Source organism: Aulostomus chinensis, chromosome 6 (genome assembly GCF_037954235.1).
Source record: "Aulostomus chinensis isolate RoL2024-O1b breed Wild chromosome 6, RoL_Achi_v1.0, whole genome shotgun sequence".
Lineage (NCBI taxonomy): Eukaryota > Metazoa > Chordata > Actinopteri > Syngnathiformes > Aulostomidae > Aulostomus > Aulostomus chinensis.
In genome coordinates, this window is record NC_141325.1 from 3,392,501 (window position 1) to 3,412,500 (window position 20,000).

Sequence of the window (20,000 nt, forward strand, 5' to 3'; positions counted from 1 at the left end):
CACTGCAGGGCCTCTGATTTGCTGGTGAAAAAGGGAACAACCCACCACAGAAGAAGTGGAGGCTGCAGCCTTGATGGGTTACTGAAGTGTGGCTTCGCTCAGGGTTCCTCCTCCCCCACCCACCCCCCTAAAGGCCTCTCCCACTCCCGGTCGGGACGCAGCGAGGATTTTTTTTACATCAAGGTCAGCTCACATGCCTTTGAAAGATAAATTTGTAATATTCCACACAGTAAAGCTATAATGCATGTTGCGTGGGTGATTCAATGTTGTGTTCCATATTAAGGTGAGTCAGAAACCGAGGTCAGCCCACCACAGAGGAGAGTTCACGGAGGACCGGAACCAAAACGGGGAATCGAAACCAATGTTCACCCCAGGAAAAATGACTGAGAGGGTGAGACATCTGCCCGACGTGTGCTGTGTTGTGATTTACACAAAACTAACTACAACTTCAGCTTCAACTCAAAGATAACATGATGATATAAGACATTCTGGCTCAAGGGGAAGCCTTGAAACCACGTCTGCTGGCTCAGCTCAGCACAGGAGGACCTCAACGAACAGCTGACAAACTGTATTTGCCAGTAGAGGTGCTGGTGACACCACTGGAAGGATCCAGCTGCTGAAAGGTCCTTCATGGATCTAATGGTGGTTGATCTTACTGAAGAAGTGTTCGAGTGTGTCGAGGATCCTTCAAACTCCCCTAAGGACCAAGCCTTTCATTCAGCAAATGAGTATCTTCGCTTTTGTTGGTAGAGGAGGCTTTTTTTTTTTTTTTTTTTTAAAGGCAAAGGCAAGAATGGAGCAGGATCTGTCACGTTAGCCATCATGTCTTATAAACTTGGCTCTTTATCAAGTTTTGATATTCATTTAGCAGAGAAAATAACTTTTCAGACGGTTTAAAATAATTCCCTCCAAATAAGAATCCTGGGCTGACGTGTTCAGAGCTATGAGCACCGGCAGTCGGGAGGACTAACCAGTCCATCTTGCAGCCTGCAGCCAGGTCCTGAGACAAGTCATGACACGTGCGTTGTCTTCAGTGGGACAAACGTCTTGTATTCGCCGCCCACTGACTCTGATGTTGTAACAGGACTTTTGGAAAATTCATTTGGAGGGTGTGACCTTTCAAAGCTCCACAATGGCGCGCTCACTATTGTTCCACTGTGTGTTCTCTGGAAGTCTTCTTCTTCAGAGGGACGTTGCAATAAAAAACAACCCATCATCGACATCGAGAAACACCTTGGGACGTAGCGCTAAGCTAAGCTAACAGCTGCCGGCTGTTACCTTTAGTGTACAAACACAAGAGTGGCGTCAATCTTCACGGGACGAATAAAAGTTATTGCTCCGACCTCAGAGGACTATTACTCTGCTTGATACCTGACTAGAACTGTTACACTCCAAACTCCTAATAAGTCGTTCTAAGTCTTCGAAAACCTCACAGCAAAGTTCCGGCTAAAACACGCACAGCAGGTAGTTTAATGGGTAGCAGCCATTCCTCATAACCTGTGTGGAACCTCCTCAGCTTATTAATCACCCCCTACCAGATTAATGACCTATGAACGCCTTGATCTTCTCAGAGAAGTCATTTCTGTGCCAAGAATATGTAGCTAAAGTGAGTCTCTTCTTCAATCGGTTTTTATTCCTCAGGGGGGAGGGAGACGAAAGACCAGAGAATAAGAGAGAGATCAGGGGCCACTGAGAGTTTGAGGGATGGAAAGAGAGAAATTTAAAAAAAAGGGGACAGGCATCCCACATCCCAGTCATGCAGTCAGTGAGAAGGAATGCTGAGCTCACAGGCTTTACCTCTAAAACGTCAGCAGTAGCTCATATTATTAATATCACAGAGAAGGACTATTCATCTTCCCTCAGACAGCACACGGGGGTGGGGGAGCTGGGGGGGGGAGGGGGGGGGGTTGGTACCACTGGTGACATTCTTGGACAGCACAGAAGAGGCAGGTGGAGTATAAGTTCATCTCCGAAATGAGTTTTCTCCCGCATGCAACTGCTGGTAGTGAAGCAATTCTGCACGCTTCAGTAGCTCAATCACAAACGTGAAAAGACATTATTAGGAAAAAAAATATCTATCCCTTTCATTTGTGCCGACTTCAAGCACGTGACAATATCTCCATGAAAGCCAGTCGTTACGATTTTCAACTTTTGGAGTGTGATTCATCCTCAGTTCTTTGTCCTCTCCGAGACAGGACAAGAGGACTTGCTTTCGCCGGGCTGTCAGCTAAGTGGAGCCGCGGAATATAAAAGCAGAAATGGGGATGAGCCTCCCTGACTGTGTGTCATTTCTCTCCTCTAGACCACTGCTGAGAAGTCACTGGTCCGGTCCACTGCCTTCAAGGCTGTGATTCCCAGGAGCACATCGTCCACAGAGACAGAGCACAACAGCCTGGACCGCTTCCTTGGCCCTCTGGAGAAAGCAAAGAGTCCAGGCATCAGACACAAGCAAGAAACATTCTCAGGTCAATATCATACCTCAGCTGCTGCCCTAATCTTTCATTATTATTTAATTAGGACAAATTAAGCGAACAACATGTCTCTTCCTTCCAGGGACTCTCTCCGACTCAGGACGCAACTCCATGTCTAGCCTGCCCACCCACAGCACCAGCGGCAGCCTAAGTGCTTCCACGGGCCCTGTCAGTCACACTGAAGGCTGCTCGGCTCCCACAAACTGCATCAGCAAGGGAGTGCAGCCCACTTTCTCTCCATGGGTCAGTGGCAACGCCGCTGGCATTGACTGTGGCTACAGGGTGGCTCTGAACAGTGCAGGGATGGTGTCGAAGGCTAATGGGGATGCTGGCTCTCCACCTCCAGCAGACGAGCCAAGTCCTCTCTCGGAAACTTTAGGAGGCATTCGCTCCCCTATTACAACAGATGAGTCGCTGATTGAACATTTGGAACAAAGACTGCTGGAGAGGGAGACTGAACTGCAGGAGCTACAGGTACCAAGCTGTCACGCAACAATGAAGCGACTGAACACCCAGCTGAAATCCCTGTGGGTCTGACTGTTGTGTCTTGATGTAATTCAGAGTGAAACTAGGTAGAGAGGTGAGAAATAGGGAGGGATTTGATTGGAATGCAAAAAAAATAGAAAAGAAAAGTGGGCGTGTCCAGAGCATGTCATGACATGAGGTGAGAACGCTACACACCAGGGCTGCCCACAGTGGGGCCAGGTTTGACCTCCCAGGTGTAGTAAACAACAAAGAAGAGGCACCAGAGACAGCAATGCACACACACCCATCAGGGTGGTGTAGCTGCTGAATTAGTGTCCTCAGCAAAAAGCCTCGTGCGCCATGGAGAGCTGCCACTGAAGCGCCGCCACTGAAGCGCCGGGTAACCACGGTAACTGGGGGAAGCATTTATTAACAAACAAGCTAACGAACGTAGCTGGGTTTAAGAACACAGACAAAGTGTCTGATAAAAGATGTGAACAAAAGAACGTTTCACATCAGCTGGACTTTATTCATTAGGGCGTCTGAGCTTTCTTCATTTTTCAACAGGTTACTTTTGAGGAGAAGGAAGCAGACACCTGCCAGCTCTTTGAGGAGAGACAGAAGTATTGTGCTGAGGAGATGGAAGGGTTGAAGCAGCGATGCTCCACCAAATTACAACAAGCATCTCAGATAGCTACAAGAACCCAGCAAGCACTGCAGCTGCAGCTCGGCCAGCTCCAGGTCAGACCGCCAAGTCTTCACCCTTCCCACTGAATCCATTAATACATACATTTTCTCAGATAATAAGAAACCAACTGTTTTTCAGGCAGACAAAGAGAGGCTTCAGGAAGACGTGTCAAAGCTGACCCGAGAGAAGGATCTGGTCCAGCTCAGACTGAGGTCTTACGAGGTGGACAGCACGCAGCTTGCGCCGACTCTCGAGGAAACTCAGTGGGAGGTGAGTAATGAATCAGATGTGTGAAAACCCTTATGATTTCAAACACTGTAGTACACACACCATACAGTAATCGGGTACCACACTAGCTTGACGACTACTGCTGAGTTGTTGGAACACAATGCTCATCCATCATTGAAGGAAAAATCCACCTTTCTGCAATCCATCATGCACCAACTCCTCACTGATATTGGCCTCAGGAGCCAGCGGTCTTGAATTTTTATGCCTGGAGCTTATTTACTTTGTTTACATTGGAAAATGTCATGCTATTCCATCATGTAGCATCCTCTGCATGCCCACTAACTGATCTTTTTTTTTTTTTTTTTTTAATTTCATCAAGGCTAATGTTTATGGCAACGGTCGTCATAGTGATAGTCATAGTACTCATAGAGCATTCGCACCTCTCAGCACTGTTTTAGGGAAATTGTTTTCACCTTTCAGTTATTCGTCTTACTTAAGGCTCTTGTCAGACACGTAACCAGAGCTACCAGGCAGTGAAAAGCTCACCGACACGCCATCAACCTACCAACTCCGGCACAGTTCGCTGCCGAGTTCACTTGTTTTCCTGGTTGCCGTCATCATGTCCAAGGAGTCCATAATTAAACCTGTACAAGGGGGGGGGGGGGGGGCGACAAAGTGCTCATTAAGCTCACAGCCACCAGGTTAACGTCTCTGTTTTCTGCCGTAGAGAGAGTTTGGCGGCAGGAGGAGGAAAACTTCTCAGGTCCTGTGGTCCCAGCAGTCCGAGCTGGCTCCTTCCCTCTTAACTTAAATGTGGATAAATCACTAAATTTTGAAGCTCCTCTGGACTTTCCAAAAGTTCTTAGAGTCGTTTCACAAGGGTTGTGTGAGGCCCAAAACAATCTATCCACTGTGTGTGTGTAGGCCCATAATGGTCAGTGTAACATACAGTAAATGATGTCATCCATCCATGTCTGTGAGAGTCTGCTGACCCGTCCATGCACCATCCTGAAGTTGTGGCCGTGTGGCGTAAACCCAAAGAAAACATGTTCACGCTCCAATAAAGCTCTTAATCCCACAACATCGTGGAAGCGGCGCCGTTTGCTGCTCCGGCTGCCAACACAAGAGGACGATCATCAATATTGGTCATAGCTTACACCAGAGTCCTGAATTCCCCATAGCATGTTATCTTTTTTTTGTCTCCTTTATTTTCTCGAGCAAAAAAACAACAAAACCTAAAAAAAAAAAAAAAAAAACGACAAAAAAGCGTTCTTAAGTGTTTCAATCTTGAATGCAAGACCAACGTGGAGGCTCAGTTTCAGTATGGAGGGAGCTTTGAGCCTGTCGGTGTGACGGAGTAGACAAGAGCAGAGTCAACAGCAGAGCACGCGTCCAGCGGATGGAGACCAAAGTGCTGCACTGTGGCTTTAAACTCACATGTAAGGCGGAAAGTGTCTGGCACTGCTTTGTCGTACTTATGTCTGCCCCCTTGTAGGTGTGCCAGAAGACAGGGGAGATCTCACTGCTGAAGAAGCAACTGAGAGACTGCCTGATGGACGTCAACCACAAGCTGAATGAAATAGTGAGCCTCAGGGCGTCGCTGAAGGAAATCACAGCCAAGATGGAGATGCTAGAGAAGCAGAACAAGGACTTCGGGGACAATCTCCACTCCCGCACCATTGAAGTCGAGGTTAGTCTGTTTTAGCAATGCACGGCACAAAGAAGTTCAAATAGACAAGAATGAAGTTGATGCTGAGGGGAAAGCACTTCACCAGGACTGGTAGCTGCTGCTACGTGCTGCACTTGACTGTGAATTTCAAACAGTTTTATCTAATCACAGTGTTTTAATGAGGAAGCTCATTTGACACTTCACATGGTACGACCAGGCAAAGTTCAGCTGTATGAGGCCATGCAGTCTTCTTCACTGCTGCTTGTGTCTGTTCACTTCCAATTCAGGTGTGCCAAAATGAACTCCAGCGCAAGAAGAATGAGGCTGACTTACTAAGAGGGAAAGTGGGGAAACTGGAGAAAGACATTCAGGGAATGAAACAAGATCTGGCCGTGGCCAAAGAACAGAGCCTGCAACACAATCTGCAACTTGAGGCTTATGCCCACACACAGGCCTCGGAAAGACTAATCCAAGGCTCACACTCCCCCATCCAAAACCTGGGGGAGGAGACCGAGGGACAAATCTCCGTAGAATCCCTTCAGAAAGAAGTGGAGAGAATGAAGCAGCAGCTCAGGGAGGAGAAGGATGCTCAAGAGAGGCTAGCAAACAGCTTTGATCATGAGAGGCAGACGTGGAACAAGGAGAAGGACCGGGTCATCAAGTACCAGAAACAGCTGCAGATCAACTACCTGCAGGTGCATAAGAAGAACCAGGACCTGGAGAGGATCCTAAAGGAGCTGACTGCGGAACTGGAGAGCCGTGCAGAGCTGGGCTTGGACATCAGCTACAGTTCAGGATTACAAACATATGATGACGTTATTGCCACAGAGATTTGACAGGGACTCTCACAGACACGCTTGCAGTACTAAGACCAGACTGGCATGTGACTATTTTTGCACCACGGATATTTATGCACTTGCTCATCACACAATAGAGCCAGGGGGTCATCTTCAGTGCTAATTGTTGTTTTGTGTAAGGTTATTTAATAGAATAATCAAACTTTAGCCATTTATATTTGCCCAGATCACAAAAATAATCACATCAAAAATCATTTTTGTAAATATTAATTTATTTTATGTTCAGAATTGAGTATTTTTGTTATTCTTTCCAATACAATCAAACAGTACAACCCTCATGATTCACACGTGACATCTGCACGCTCGTGGCTCAACATCTGTCCCTGCCAGCGCGGAAATGACAGCGATATATCAACTATGGTGAAGTGTGGAATCCTGAATTCACTTGGTTTGTACCATCACAGTATGTTGTTTCTTCTCCTGTTCGTTACATCCACAGCAATTCAAAAAAAAAAAAAAACCCTCTTTCACTTCCGAATACTAAAATCACATCAAAATCATTTCCAACAACAAATACAAAAAACACTGGCAAAGTAACAAAAAAGTACCAATCGGCACTCTTAATGCACTGAACGTCTCATCTGGTTGGGATGTATTTGCCCAGATTAGTTTACTAAAGCTGGTGGACTGAGAGGAGACACTTGAGATCAAAGTATCACTGCGTTCTCTGGGCGTGCTTGAATATATGTTAATAAATGTATGTCTGCACCTTTCACACAATTAACCATTTCTTCAGAAATCAAAAAGTCACGGAAATTCCAGATACAGAAATGCAGACACTGCCACACACATTAGAGAACACCTCTGAGACCAAAATGTAAATTTTGGACTGTCATTTGTGTGTTTGACAGGGAGAAAGGTGGATTAATGGGTTTCAGACTGTATAATAAAGGAAAATATAGGGGCATTATAGAGGGGGAACGTGTGAGGCCTCCCCCTTCGTCTCCCCTCTCCCTACATTGTTGATCCAACTATATGAGCGTTGAGCTGGAAGAGGTCCACTTGGATCCATCCGAGCACAGGCCCCGGCCATGTGGCTCTACTATTTTGGAGCTATTCCACCTCCCACAAGGGCAAAGTAGTTGGTGCAGCGAAAGTTGAACTAATCCACCCACACAATACCAAGAGGCGCACACGGACTGTCGGGCAGAAATATGCACTGGTCAAGAATGTGAGCGAGCTTTGTGATGAGGCTGCTTGAGATTGCTCAGCTACCCACCATTAAATTACACTGCCAAAGTAGGTCAGGGGAGATTTGGAGGCAGACAGAAAGGTGAGGTGCTCGAACTCAAGAGACTGTGTTTTACAGCCAAGTGGAGCACAGAAATGTGCACAAATTAGGGACGGTTGATACTGCTGCTAGGGCAGAGGTAAAAATTAGCTACCACATTAAATATGTACAAAATCACGCTTGGAAAAATATGCACACTGTAAAGGGGAAAGCCGAATTTGGAACCATACTGAAATGCCAAGAAAAAAGATGGAAGGGTGCAAGCAGAAAACTTTTTTTCATTTCCACACCAGAGCAAATTCAAATGCATTGGAAAATCTCTTGACATGAAATACACAGTTTTCAATTTTTCTGCATTTTGTCCAATTTGAACGATTCAACAAAATGTACTGCATGTTAAAGGTCATTAGGGGTCAAACAGATCGGATTCAGTCGAAGCACATCAATAAACCGCTGGTGCGAATGTTTGTATGGACCAGATATTTTATGTTAACGTCACAAAACTTCATGGGCAAAACGCTGGATTTAAAGCAACACGGCGCCTTCTTTGGGGGATTCATGCTTTTTTGTACTCATCATAACGTAGTAGAGGACACGATTTAACAATTGGACACGTAGCTGGAACTACTTCCCTTCCAGGGCGTAGTGATTTGTTACTTGCATGCCTGACTTTGTCACAGAGGAGGAGGAGGACTTCATGGACAAATCACACAAACCCGATCCATTTGAAGACTTCTGAAACAGGTGTGCTAACACTTCCCAGCCACTACAATTGATTGTGCTAAGCTAACTAGCAGTAAGCCAGCCTAGAGCAGCACGGGGAGAGACGGGTATCTACTGTATCGTCTTGTCTGGCTCTGGGGAGCGCATTTCCAAAAAGCTGGCGTCTTCTTCATCAAATATCAACACCACTGCGATATATTCAAATCTCTCCTCAACAGCAGCCTTTGTCAATCACTCATTATCATTCGCCATTCTTCTTGGACTTAAATAATGGGACTGTTTTCCTCTCTTGTCTAATTTCCAAGCTCGCCGTCTGTCACAACTGAGCTGATTGGACGGAATCAGAGAAAAAATCAAATTAAGGGCCATTGTCAATGCTTGTGGCTCCGTCATTGACGTGAAAGGAAGACCACACAAAGGAGATAAGACATTTAAACAGAGAGCTGGGGGGGAGACAGGAGGGGAGGGGGGTTGGCTCCCACTCATAATAATGCATATACAATAAATATACTGCAGATTCTTGCCGCTACACGTTCCTGCTCACAATGCGTTACAGCTACTGGCCGCAGAACAGCTGAATAAGGATGGCACCACCAGTTATTAAATTCTAGCTCTCCATTTTCAGTGAGGTGGCAGCAAAAAAAAAAAAAAAAAAAAAAAAGGATAATTGAGGAGGTTATGATTTACATCTCCTTGTATGAAATCAGCTGAACATACAGAGTTTTGGTCCGGCAGATGTCTCAGTGTGATTGGACAACAGCTAGACAGCCATCAGAAGACACCGGGTGATAATTTAGCTCAGCCCCGCTGTGACATGATAATAACGCTCTCATATCCTGCTGTGGTCCTCTGATCGGCTGACAGTCAAGCACAAAAGGGTGTGAATTCATTAGCGATGAGGAAGAGCTCCTCAAAACCTGTTCCACATACAGAGAAGGAATCCTAGGGTATTTATTCATAGTTAATATATGTAACTCCATTTCAAACTTTGCTGGGGGAGAAAAAACTAATAATAATTGTACACCTACGAAAAAAGAACTTCATTTCATGGCCAGTAACCTCTAACATTATGATGAATATGCCATACGGGTAAATAATAGATGAGTCAATAACACTGCATCAGTTTCCACCCTGCCCTCATTACTCATTACACTCACAAACTCAGATGTGCTATATCCCGGCCAGACCCCTGAGCAATTAGCTGCTTTAAAATATCAGGGGTCTTGTTATTCAGGCATGTATTCCTTCCTTTTATTGGTTTATTCAGAGCCCCGTGTGCAGACCAAGCTGTAGCAAACACAGCCTCAGCAAATCCCCCAGCTCCTCCGCAGTCAGCAAAATAATTGGGGAGGGAGTCCCAGAGGGTCCTCGCACACGGCTGAACCCCGCTGCTCCTGATAAGATGACATGGCGATGGAGGTAGATGGGACTCTGTGTTTGCGCGTGGAGGAGGATACGAGTACAGAAGGTGGCTTGAGTACTGAGTGTGTGAACAGGCCCGCAGTCTTTCGAGACTTGCTGGTTGGCTGGGAAACCATCTGCCTCATAACCCCCCCCCCCCTCAGCTGCATCACCCATGGTTCCCCATTTCTTTTGTGAGGGGGTGGGTATGGATGCCAATTTAAGCTCCCACTGCTCAAAATTACTTAATTAACTTTATCTCTCACAGAGAAAGAAACATCCTTTGTCAGTAATTCTGCCATTCATCACACTCCAACGCCTGTTATTTTAAACTTTTGCCAAATATCAGGTTGAGAAATTACCAGGAAGAGTTGAATATGGGATAAAAAGCCCCATGAGTGGATCCGTAACATGAAATATTCACAAACATGAGGACGTGCCAGTTTTAAAACAGCGCCTTGCGCTGCAAACCACATGCTTATTTCTGTTGATGCAAAATATTAAGCTTCAATTATTTCTGTTTAGACATGCATGATGTACTTCAGTGATAGAATATGCATTTCGCATCCTCTGTAACATGTTTAGAATATCTCAGAACCAGTCTAAGATTGTCTTGGCTTGACATTAGGATCAGGTCAGTCCGCATGAAGCCAGACTGTCAACATCGGACTGACACGTTCCGATAACGAGGCAGGAAACCATCGGATGAGGACGCTAACTTGATGCTGTCTCAGTTTGAGGAGTTGTCGCCTTTTCATTAAATTCCCCCAAAATGAAAGTCCCCTGTTCGAGGGGGACGTTGTATACCACCGGTTGACATGTTGTGGTGAAGGCAAATCTGGAACCAGCGGTTTGGAGGTGAAGCCCTACCCCCCGCCGCTCCACCACCACCACATGACTCTGCAGGCGGACATCAACCCTTCAATAAATCAGTAAATCTGTTCTTCACCGCGTCACAAATACTGAGACGGTAGTACAGTCCACCCAAATGACCCCATGAAACTCTGAATATGAGTGTGTGTGTGTGTGTGCTTGTGAGCAAAATAGACCCAGATCATATACTGCAGCCGCACACATAAACATTTACATCTTAGAGTTTTATTGGACAATAGTGATGGCAGTTGGTAGTCATCTGTGTCAATTCTGCACGCTGACTCTGTGCACTGAGACAAAGTGATCGTATCCTGAGGTGACGATGAGGCGAAGGTGGGTTGCCTTGATTCCGTTTAGCTGAAAAAACCCCAAAACAAAACAAACACAAGTCAACTAGTGAGGATGTGGCTTCGGATTCCAAACTTTAAAAACAATGAAATAAAAGCATTTGACCTACTGGAACAGTGTTGGACTGAAGGGTTCCCTCTGTGTGCTGAAATTCTGCAAGAAAATCACGATTCTTAAATTGTTTGCGTTGGAAATAAATGTTCAACCACAGCAACAACGTCAGTGTGTCTGCCGTACCCTTCTCTCCGGCAAACTCAAAGTTAGACGCGTTTTGTGAAGTATTCTTTTCAACCTTTAGTTTCTTGACTGCAAAAGAAAGAGGAAAAGTAATTAGTTCGATCCAAAACTCTTCCATCTCCCGTCTTAATTAGACAAAAGGAACCAAACTTTGGAACCAGAGGTTGACTCAGACAACATATCGTAGACACCCGATCATACTTGTCCTTCTTCCTCCTTCATGTTGTTACAATCTTAAAAAAGACGATCGGTCGGTCTTAACTCTCGCAGGTCGTGTTCATGTTTTCACTGCTGCTTGTTTGGTGGTTGATTATATCAAAGCTCCAGGCTACATTTTCATGAAACCTGCTGGAGGGACGGATCAGGGCCCAAAGAAGAGCCCGGAAGAGTTCAAGGCAGATCAGTTTGACGCTAGCATGGATTTATTTGATCACCTTGGCCTGTGTACAGGTCGGTACTCTGCAGGAGCTCCACTAGATTTAAATTCTATCTGCACATAATCTGAACACTGAAGATGAGAGGTCTGGTGGTGAAGAATATTGAAATCCTGTCTGCGCATTCTCTCATATCATCATAATTATAATTATTATTAGTAGTAGTAGTCGTAGTAGTAGCAGTAGTAGTAGCAGTAGCAGTCGTCTGCATCTGTCCGTGTTAGGTTTGGCTTGTGGACAATCATGGAAATAAAAGGTGGTTTTATCGCACGTCAACACTCCAGAATGTCTCTTAGAAGCTGGATTCTTGAAGTGGTCTTTCTGTGGTTGACGTACAGCCTCCTGACAAAAGTGAAGAATCACAGGCGTTTTGAGTTTGAGACCCTTCTGCCTCTAATGCATTCACTGACACGCCACATCGTTCACGCAGCTGTAACCACAGATAGTTCTGGGCGTTTTCGGTGCAGACGGAGCAAAAACCTATGTTTGTGTCTGCAACATACCATTGTAGCTGTCCACTGTCATGGCAGAAATCATCGTGGGTTCAGCAAAGCGGATGATGAACTCTTGTGGAAACATTCCAGTTGACATCCAAAACGTTTTAGCGTTTCTAGGTGAGATGGAAAGACGGGGCAGCCGTTACACGGTGAATGTTCACAGGGACCACAGGTCCAGACCACGTGACTCGCTGCTGTCCTCATCCAATCAATCACAGGTGCTTGTGCAGCACATTTCAGCAGCGCAGATGCAGGTGCTCGGAAGTATCAAAAAGTAAACATACTACATGAATAAATCATACAAGGTAACAACAGATACAATATAGAAGAAAATAACATCAAAACGTGAAGTAAAACAAGCTGAGAAGTAGCATCACGAGGTGTTATCATGTTCAAAGGGAATAATACTAATAATCCTTTCAGAACTTCCTGATCAGCAAGTCTTTGTCCTGCTTTCACCGGAGGCCGCGGTTTTAAATACAGTAGAGAGTAAATGGTAATATAAGACAAATAAATTACAGACCCGTCAATGATGTTTTCCGGAGGATGATTCTCGTCGTTGGACGAGGCAACAACAACTTTTGCGCCCAGAGAGTCGAGAGGAGCCTCGATCATCCTCGGCGAGGCTCGTCAGACGCGCAACGTCACCTCCCCGGTCCGGTCCGGTCTCCGTCTTCACGGCAGGATCCAGGAACAAACACACACTTTTTGAGTCTGTTGTGCAGGGTCCGGTAGCGCGACTGTCGTTGCCAAGCCAACCGCGCGGTCGCACGACATATACGTCACCGTACGTACGTGCGTCACTTTTTTTTTTAACCTCCGACGCACGTTGCTCGTTAGTTGTTAGCACGTAGCCGATAACCACAATTCCTTATGGCGAATGGATGTAAAGAGGTGTTGTTCGCCCGGGGAACCGGACAGGTGAGTGTGCTGCGTGTTACAGGACATAAATGTGGAAGTTCTTGGGCTGTTTGGAGCAGGTCTAGCTGCGCTAGCGAGCTAGCCGGCATAGCCACAATCCAAGTCGGGTAGCAAAATAGAGAAAAGGAAGGCAAACGTTCAAGCAGGGTTGTAGGTTAGTAGTTTTCACCCCAAAATTAAAGACATACACCACACAAAACAGCTGTGATGGCGTAGAGAAGCTGTGGTGACTTACTGTGGTTGTTGGCATCCTTCAAGAGAAGGGGACGCAAGCGTAGACATGGCGGGTCAAAGGTCAGCTGCAGAACTGGAAGCGGATGGAAGGGTTTCGTGATAAATGAGTCCCTCTGTGACTGATGAGGAAAAAAAGAGTGTTCAGATTGGTGGGTTCTGAAATACACGCAGCAGGATGCTGGTTTCAACTGGAATTAAAAAAAAAAAAAAAAGTGCCACTGATCATTTTAAATGTGTGTGTAGTTAGACGCCACACACACACACACACACACACACACACACAGAGCCAGAAATCAGCAGGATCTGCTGTAAAAATCCAGGTACCAGCACAGTTAGGAATCCTGGGAAATGAACAGGGGGGACCCTCCAAAAAAAAGAGATTTGTTGAAGGCAGTTGTCAAAATCCAAGTAGAAAGGCACAGTGTGGAAAACGGTGAACAGAAGCCCCACGGTTGATGTAGCGCACCAGAAGTCTAAGAGCACGTGAAGTGCAGGACGGAACTGGAACATTAAGACTTGGAGGGATTAAACAAAGAGAGGAGGGGATGATAAACTGAGAGAGTTGAACAGAGAGTAGAATTATCAAATTCCCCTGAAAACCACTGGCCCGGGAAGAAGGCTGGACGCGGAGATTAACGCGTCATTGTGGATGCTAACTGTCGAAGACGCTGCTGTTAATCTCTTGTTTTTTCTAGAGCGACGACTCGGACATATGGGATGACACGGCCTTGATCAAAGCGTATGACAAGGCAGTCGCATCATTCAAGGTATAAACGTTTGCTTTGTCTCACTTTAAAGTGCAAGTAAAAAGTTTTGAGTTTTTATGTTCGTTCTTCTTTTGTGTTTGTTCGTATTTCTTTGTTTCAGACGGCCCTCAAAGGGGAAGATGAGCCTCAAGTATCCAAGACAAACCTACCAGGAAAAAAACGCAAGAACAATAAAAAGAACCAGAGCAGAAAAAGAGCAAATGCACCACCAGATAAAGAGGTGTGGTGCTGGGAGGGTCAGCTTCATCGACACCGTCGTCATGCAGTGACACCTCGATCTGACTAACTTGATTCTATCACAGTGGCAGGTGGGAGATTCGTGCAGCGCCTACTGGTCAGAGGATGGCCAGCTGTACTCCGCCACCATCTCCTCCATTGACCAGAAGAGAGGGACTTGTGTCGTGGTTTATACAGACTATGGCAACGAGGAGGAGCAGAACCTGGAGGACCTGCTGTCAGAGCTTTCTGAGGGTGACGATGAAGCCACTAGCAAGGTGAAGCAGCAGGTTTTCGAGTGATGAAGTACTTTCTTGTCTCAAGTCCATGCAGCTTGCTGATGGATTTATTTGGCGTTAGTTGTCCAGATTGCATTGTTGCTACTTTTTCCAATTTGAATTAAGTCGTCATCACCTAGGAAACGGTCAATCTGTAACCCATTTGCAAGCCTCTTTCGCTCGCTAACTTCAGACTACAAATAATCACATTAACTTCTGGAAATATTTCAACAAAAGTCCCTATCCTATGATGATCGTTCAGCTCATTATTAATGAAAGACCCCTATAATTTTGATGTGACGTTGCTTCTGAATAAAAGGCGGTATTGCCCTCAGATGCGGATTGCGAAGGGTTCCGTTTTCAGAGAAAATCCCCAACATGTGTAACTTTCACTCGTGTTAACCGCTTCCACGCTTGTAATTCCAGGATTAACTGCAAAATACAGGGCATGTGAACGAGGAGGATGGGAAAAAACATTCCCTTTTGACTTGTTGTACATTGGCTCTCTCATTTTTATTTTTTTTGTCTCTGGTTGTTTTACATTTTTATTGCCTCCCAAAACAAGACAGATCAGGATATTTGAGAAATATCCCCGTGTACAGCCACTGAGGCATAAATGAAGAAAATGAGTCTTGTAATGTCGACAATTCAGGTCCACGAAGCCGAATCTTCAACGGAGGAAAGCGACAGATCGACCACTCCGAACCACAAACAGCTGCCTCACAGTAAAAGCCAAAAGCCAAAGAGCCACAAAGCCCCTCTTCATCCCCCCATGTGGGCTCCTGGCTTCCCTGGGTTTCCTCCAGGTCCACCCCCCATGCCTCCAGCCTTCAGACAGGTAAGAGGGCAGAATCCCTGCGTTAGATTGAATTGGACCAGATTTATCCAGACGGTCTTGGTTCCACTTCAGTTCTATCGAGGTTCCTGAGATTTTTCAAGCCACTTTTTGTCTTGTCTTGATTCTTGCAGGGTGGAAAAAAGCAGTCTGGTAGTCACGGGTCTGCACCTCCTTCCTGGCATCCCATGATGCAGTTTGGCCCCCCGGTGAGCCGGATGTAGCTTTGCTCTAATGATCTGTGTCTAAACACAGATTGAACTTGTTGATATTACTGACAAACAGTTTGTGGTTTATAACAAGTGTCTCCTGCTCCAGATGATCCCCCCTCCTCCACCCATGAGCCCTGACATGGATGACGAGTCGCTGGGCAGCATGCTCATCTCCTGGTACATGAGTGGATATCACACCGGATACTACCTGGTGAGTACTCCGGGACTGTTCAGCTCAAAATGAAAAAAAAACTCAGTCATTATCTGCTCACCCTCATGTTGATGGAAGGTCGATGTGGAAGTTTTTTTTAGTCCACAAAATACTGACGGCGTTTCACAAGGAAAGATGTTACGGAAATCTCAAAATCCCAATAATCCCAAACAGTTGAGGTGAATGGCGACCAACTTTCAAACCTAATGAAAAAAATAAAGAAAAAAACAAACCTGTAAAATGCCTCCATGCTGCTGATCCCAGTTGATCCCACTGGATTGTGTCAACCAAACCCCCAGCAGGACTCGGCTGCTCTGACTCGCCGTCACTGCTGGGCTCTCGTCAGATCCTTACACCTCCCTTTTTGAGTTTGTTTTTTGTTAATTTAGACCCACTGACATCGGTGACTAAAAGTTAACTTGCTGTTCAATATACACCCCCCCCCACACACACACACACACACACACACACACTGACAGGTGCCATTGTAATGAGATAATTAATGTTATTCACTTCACCTCCCTGTGGCTCTAATTAGGGATCAGCTCACAATTCATTTGGAATAATTAGGATTGTTGGTAAAGGAACATTCCCTTAAAGCCACGTGAGGGTGGAGCAGCTCTGATGGGGTCCGTGGTGGGGCCTCTGTGACTTCCTCCACTGTATGCGCTGGTAAAAACAGCACCTGTTGATCCGAGTTGTGTCATGGCTGACACAACTGTGTTCATGTAACATGAGCAGGAGGCACAACATGCTCGGAAAAGCGCTGCTCTGTTTGGTTCCATGTTAAAAGTGCAAAGCGTTTGATAAGTGGTCGTTATCCTGCTGCCCTCCTTTTCAAGTATTCGCTCACTTTTTTTCCTCTTTACTCGTAGACCCCCCCCCCCCCCCCACCTCAAATATTTCCTGCTAGGTAGACATCCTTGATTGTTAAAAGAAGAGCGACTAAACATCATATTTCACTTTTTACAGGGTTTGAAACAAGGACGCAAAGAAGCTGCCAACTGGACCAAACTGCAACACAAATGAACCCGTCTGTAAGAGACTCCAGTTTCAGATCCCCGGGGTGTCATCTGGAGCGGCGGCCGCTCCTCCCTGTTGGGCCGGATTTGTGTTCTTGTTTCAAACCGGAATGTTGTAAAGGCAGTGACCATGATGTGAACCCCATCTGAGTAAGAAGGAAAGTTTTGTATTCTTTGTAAATAGATGAAATAAAGGCTCTGGAAGCACAGCTCTGCTCATGGTTTTTATGCAGCCTAGATGCTCGGAGGTGATGGTTTACTGCAGATTAGCCCCCTGAACGTGACCGGTTGTAATGTCGACTGTTGACCAGCAGAAGTCACACTAGCCTAACGTCACGTCGGGGAGTCTGTTGCATGAGTACATCATGTGTCTGCTGACATGCTGCTTGAAAGTCAGACTTGAGTCTGGCTTTAGTCCCCGCGGTGCCTCCCACATAGTTCATTCTGAGTATCAGTCAACTGTACGCCTTGCATCCGAGCTCCCTGCTCTCCCCCAGGTGTTTCCTGGTGCACCACCCAATATAGGATTGCATCCATCTTGGAGTTTTTCAACTTGCCTCTGATGGGCACATATTTCAGGGTGATAGCAGGCGAGACTGCCGACAGTATGACACTTGGCCAGTTGTGCAGCTAAAGATTGATTCTTAAACAAAAGTGTTAAGGTACTGAACATCCATTACTCTGGACACACTCAATCCTGCAAACCTTTATTGTTGTTGAAAAGACTTTTGGAGGTCAGAGAGAGAACACGGCGGCGCAATATAACAACAATATTAATGTCATTCTTCTCGATGGTATAAAACGAGAGCGCCAGGTTCATTACTCTCCCGGCTGGTGATTGGGTCCACTCACCCGTCATTTGTTTTGTCTTTTCCCTGAGCGATCATGAAAGTTATCCTGGGATGTTTGAGGTTTAATAATGTAAGAGCAGTGCAGGAAGTAGGGCAATGGTTGCAAGTGCTGTATGTGACTTTATATTTAGAATATAGAAAAACCACATAATTACAGTCTGAGAAGCCACAATCATTCTGGGCCTAAAGCGCTTGCATTCTATGAAAAGGAAGCTAACAGATTTCCTATATTTCCCATACTGGTGATATGCTGCCTGCTTCCTCCCACTCCTCTTGATCTAAACTGTTGGGCAATCAATCACAGACTAGATGGGTGTGTGTGTGTGTGTGAGAGAGAGAGAGAGAGAAACAGATTTGTGGTTGGACGTAACAGTATGATTGTTTCCAGTTTTTAACCATGTGATCATCCTGCTGCTCTGTTACAATCCTGTGTGATGAGCAGCCTCTTTGTGTGTGTGCTGACAGTGTCGGCGTTTTGCAGCCCACTGTGTCACTCTTGACTGATGTCTTTGATTCTTATGTAGCTGTCACATTTGTTTTCGCTGGGCCGACGAGAACCGGGAGAAGAAAGAGGAACGGTAACAGGAGAAAATATAGTTTGTTGGATTTACGAATAGAATATGCAGTATATTGAGGGGAGATAAACCAGACCTATCTTTTCCTCCCAGATGGGTTTAAAATCTGCCACGGCAAAGCCTGCACATAAGCCCATTGCTTGCCTGACGCTGCAGCAAACTGAGCTGCCCAAAGGGCTCGGTGGAGCCCAGTAAGGAGTTGAAAGGGGGTTAGACCCAGCTTGGGTAGCAATGCCCCCCTCTGTCTGTCTCCCCCCTCACTGACCAGAGCAGCAGGAAACATGTAAACATAATCTACATTTCACATACGCTCCTCGTCCAGGAAACAGACATCACATTGCTGCACGAGTTGCAGCGCCTTCAGCTATTTACTGGAGCTCCCAACATCAACAAACATCCCGCTTTTAAATGAGATACTTGGGGGGGGGGGGGGGGGGAGATTAGAGGGCTGCAGCAGCCCCTTTCATTTCCCTGTAGAGACCAACCACCAACATGATTGCAGAACTACGGTCACCAGTATAGCAAGTTTAAGATGCTGGTGCAAACCTTTAATTCGGGCTGAGTAGAGGCTTTGAGACAGGAAAAGATCCATTTGGGTGATTATGCATAATTGCTTCGAAGTTTATGCGACTGTGATTCATCTACTCATAATGAGAGCAAGTCATTATTGAGAGCAATTAAACCGGGACGTTTCTCCGTTGACTTCCATTGATTCTGAGTTGCACGTCCTTTTGAACACGTTAATGAAAAAGTCCCAGGTTGCACCGGAGTTGCTCCGACGTTGATGACCGCATCAGAAACGTGCAGAGCCCCAGGGCTGCCAGAGAGGATCTATATACTAAATATTTACAGGCCACAGGATATGACTTGATGCCTCGTTTGAGTCGTTTGAACATGGTTTCTCTTTTGGCCATGAATCAATTGCATCGAGGGGAAAGAAGTTATTTCGCATAGCATCAGAAGAACTGAATCGTGAAGATGTTCGCCTCGGTCGACATCCTGGCGTGGACCTTGTTGCAGGTCGCTGCTTCCAAGTCTCCTCCTACATAAATCCTCTGCAGGGTTTGCACCGTGTCATCAGCTCATCCGTAGTTCACTTTCTTGTGTGTCTGCATCTTGAAGCAAAATAGAACAAAAAAAAAAAAACCCCACAAAACAAAACAGTAAACTTGTAGAAAATGGTGGATGAAATAAAATGCTGCAAGTACTCGACCAATCAGAAATGTTCAGCACTTCAGCCCCTAAATTCCTGAACCATTGGAAAGTACTACACCCTGAGCAGGGACTTTTCTGGGGTTGGATCAATCACCCGTAACTAAATGTCGACCATGGTTCCTGCGATCAAAGTGAAGGTTCCTTAAAAGGTTCCTTGTTCCCAGGGAACCTTCCTGCAGTCTAAATGTGCCTTTTAACTTTAGCCGTAACAAACTTCCTAAGCTGAAAAAATGCTTTTCATCTCTATGGCCACTCCAGGTCTCTGTACATGGCCTCTGATTCTGGGTGAAAATGCAGGATTGGTAGCAGCACGCGTGCAGGTTTATACACAAACCCAAAACCACGTAACACGTGTGCCCTGGAACCGGACCCTGCTATGTTCTATCATAGGAGTAGAACATGCTGCCATCCTCCAGCAAGTTTGGTGATGACATCCATACTGGGTCAGTGGCATTTTTTTTAACACATAACATCAGAGAAAAGGAGAAAACAGTACCAGAACATCTCCAGCTGCTCCCGTGATGTTGCTGTCACGTATCTT

The 20,000-nt window shown here is 45.8% G+C and overlaps 3 protein-coding genes across 7 annotated transcripts in view; 2 read left to right on the forward strand and 1 right to left on the reverse strand.

Annotated features, from left to right (window-relative positions):
* lzts1 (leucine zipper, putative tumor suppressor 1) overlaps nucleotides 1–8,136 on the forward strand; it is a 16,907-nt gene extending 8,771 nt beyond the window's left edge. For 4 of the 5 annotated variants that reach the window (XM_086205881.1, XM_086205883.1, XM_086205879.1 and 1 more), the window contains 8 exons: nucleotides 1–183; nucleotides 284–391; nucleotides 2,303–2,465; nucleotides 2,554–2,945; nucleotides 3,504–3,677; nucleotides 3,763–3,894; nucleotides 5,348–5,542; nucleotides 5,809–8,135. The exon at nucleotides 1–183 is cut by the window's left edge. In XM_086205881.1, coding sequence (XP_086062007.1) covers nucleotides 1–183; nucleotides 284–391; nucleotides 2,303–2,465; nucleotides 2,554–2,945; nucleotides 3,504–3,677; nucleotides 3,763–3,894; nucleotides 5,348–5,542; nucleotides 5,809–6,357 — 1,896 coding nt within the window. In that variant the 3' untranslated portion in view covers nucleotides 6,358–8,135. Of the gene's footprint in view, nucleotides 184–283; nucleotides 392–2,302; nucleotides 2,466–2,553; nucleotides 2,946–3,503; nucleotides 3,678–3,762; nucleotides 3,895–5,347; nucleotides 5,543–5,808 lie in introns of all 5 variants that reach the window. The other variant, XM_086205882.1, reaches the window with a different exon arrangement.
* Nucleotides 8,137–10,821: 2,685 nt separating this feature from the next.
* On the reverse strand, nucleotides 10,822–12,892 carry hspb11 (heat shock protein, alpha-crystallin-related, b11). Its single transcript, XM_086205885.1, has 5 exons — nucleotides 12,646–12,892; nucleotides 12,129–12,235; nucleotides 11,192–11,260; nucleotides 11,064–11,107; nucleotides 10,822–10,963 (listed from the first exon to the last, which is right to left on the reverse strand). The coding sequence occupies exons 1-5, from the start codon at nucleotides 12,735–12,737 to the stop codon at nucleotides 10,871–10,873; spliced, it is 405 nt and encodes a 134-aa protein (XP_086062011.1). The 5' UTR covers nucleotides 12,738–12,892; the 3' UTR covers nucleotides 10,822–10,870.
* Nucleotides 12,882–17,020, forward strand: smn1 (survival of motor neuron 1, telomeric). The gene is made up of 8 exons (XM_086205884.1): nucleotides 12,882–13,043; nucleotides 13,973–14,044; nucleotides 14,145–14,264; nucleotides 14,347–14,538; nucleotides 15,191–15,376; nucleotides 15,508–15,582; nucleotides 15,692–15,796; nucleotides 16,769–17,020. Exons 1-8 carry the CDS (start codon nucleotides 12,996–12,998, stop codon nucleotides 16,823–16,825), a joined length of 855 nt encoding a protein of 284 aa, XP_086062010.1. The 5' UTR covers nucleotides 12,882–12,995; the 3' UTR covers nucleotides 16,826–17,020.
* The last annotated feature ends 2,980 nt before the right edge of the window (nucleotides 17,021–20,000 follow it).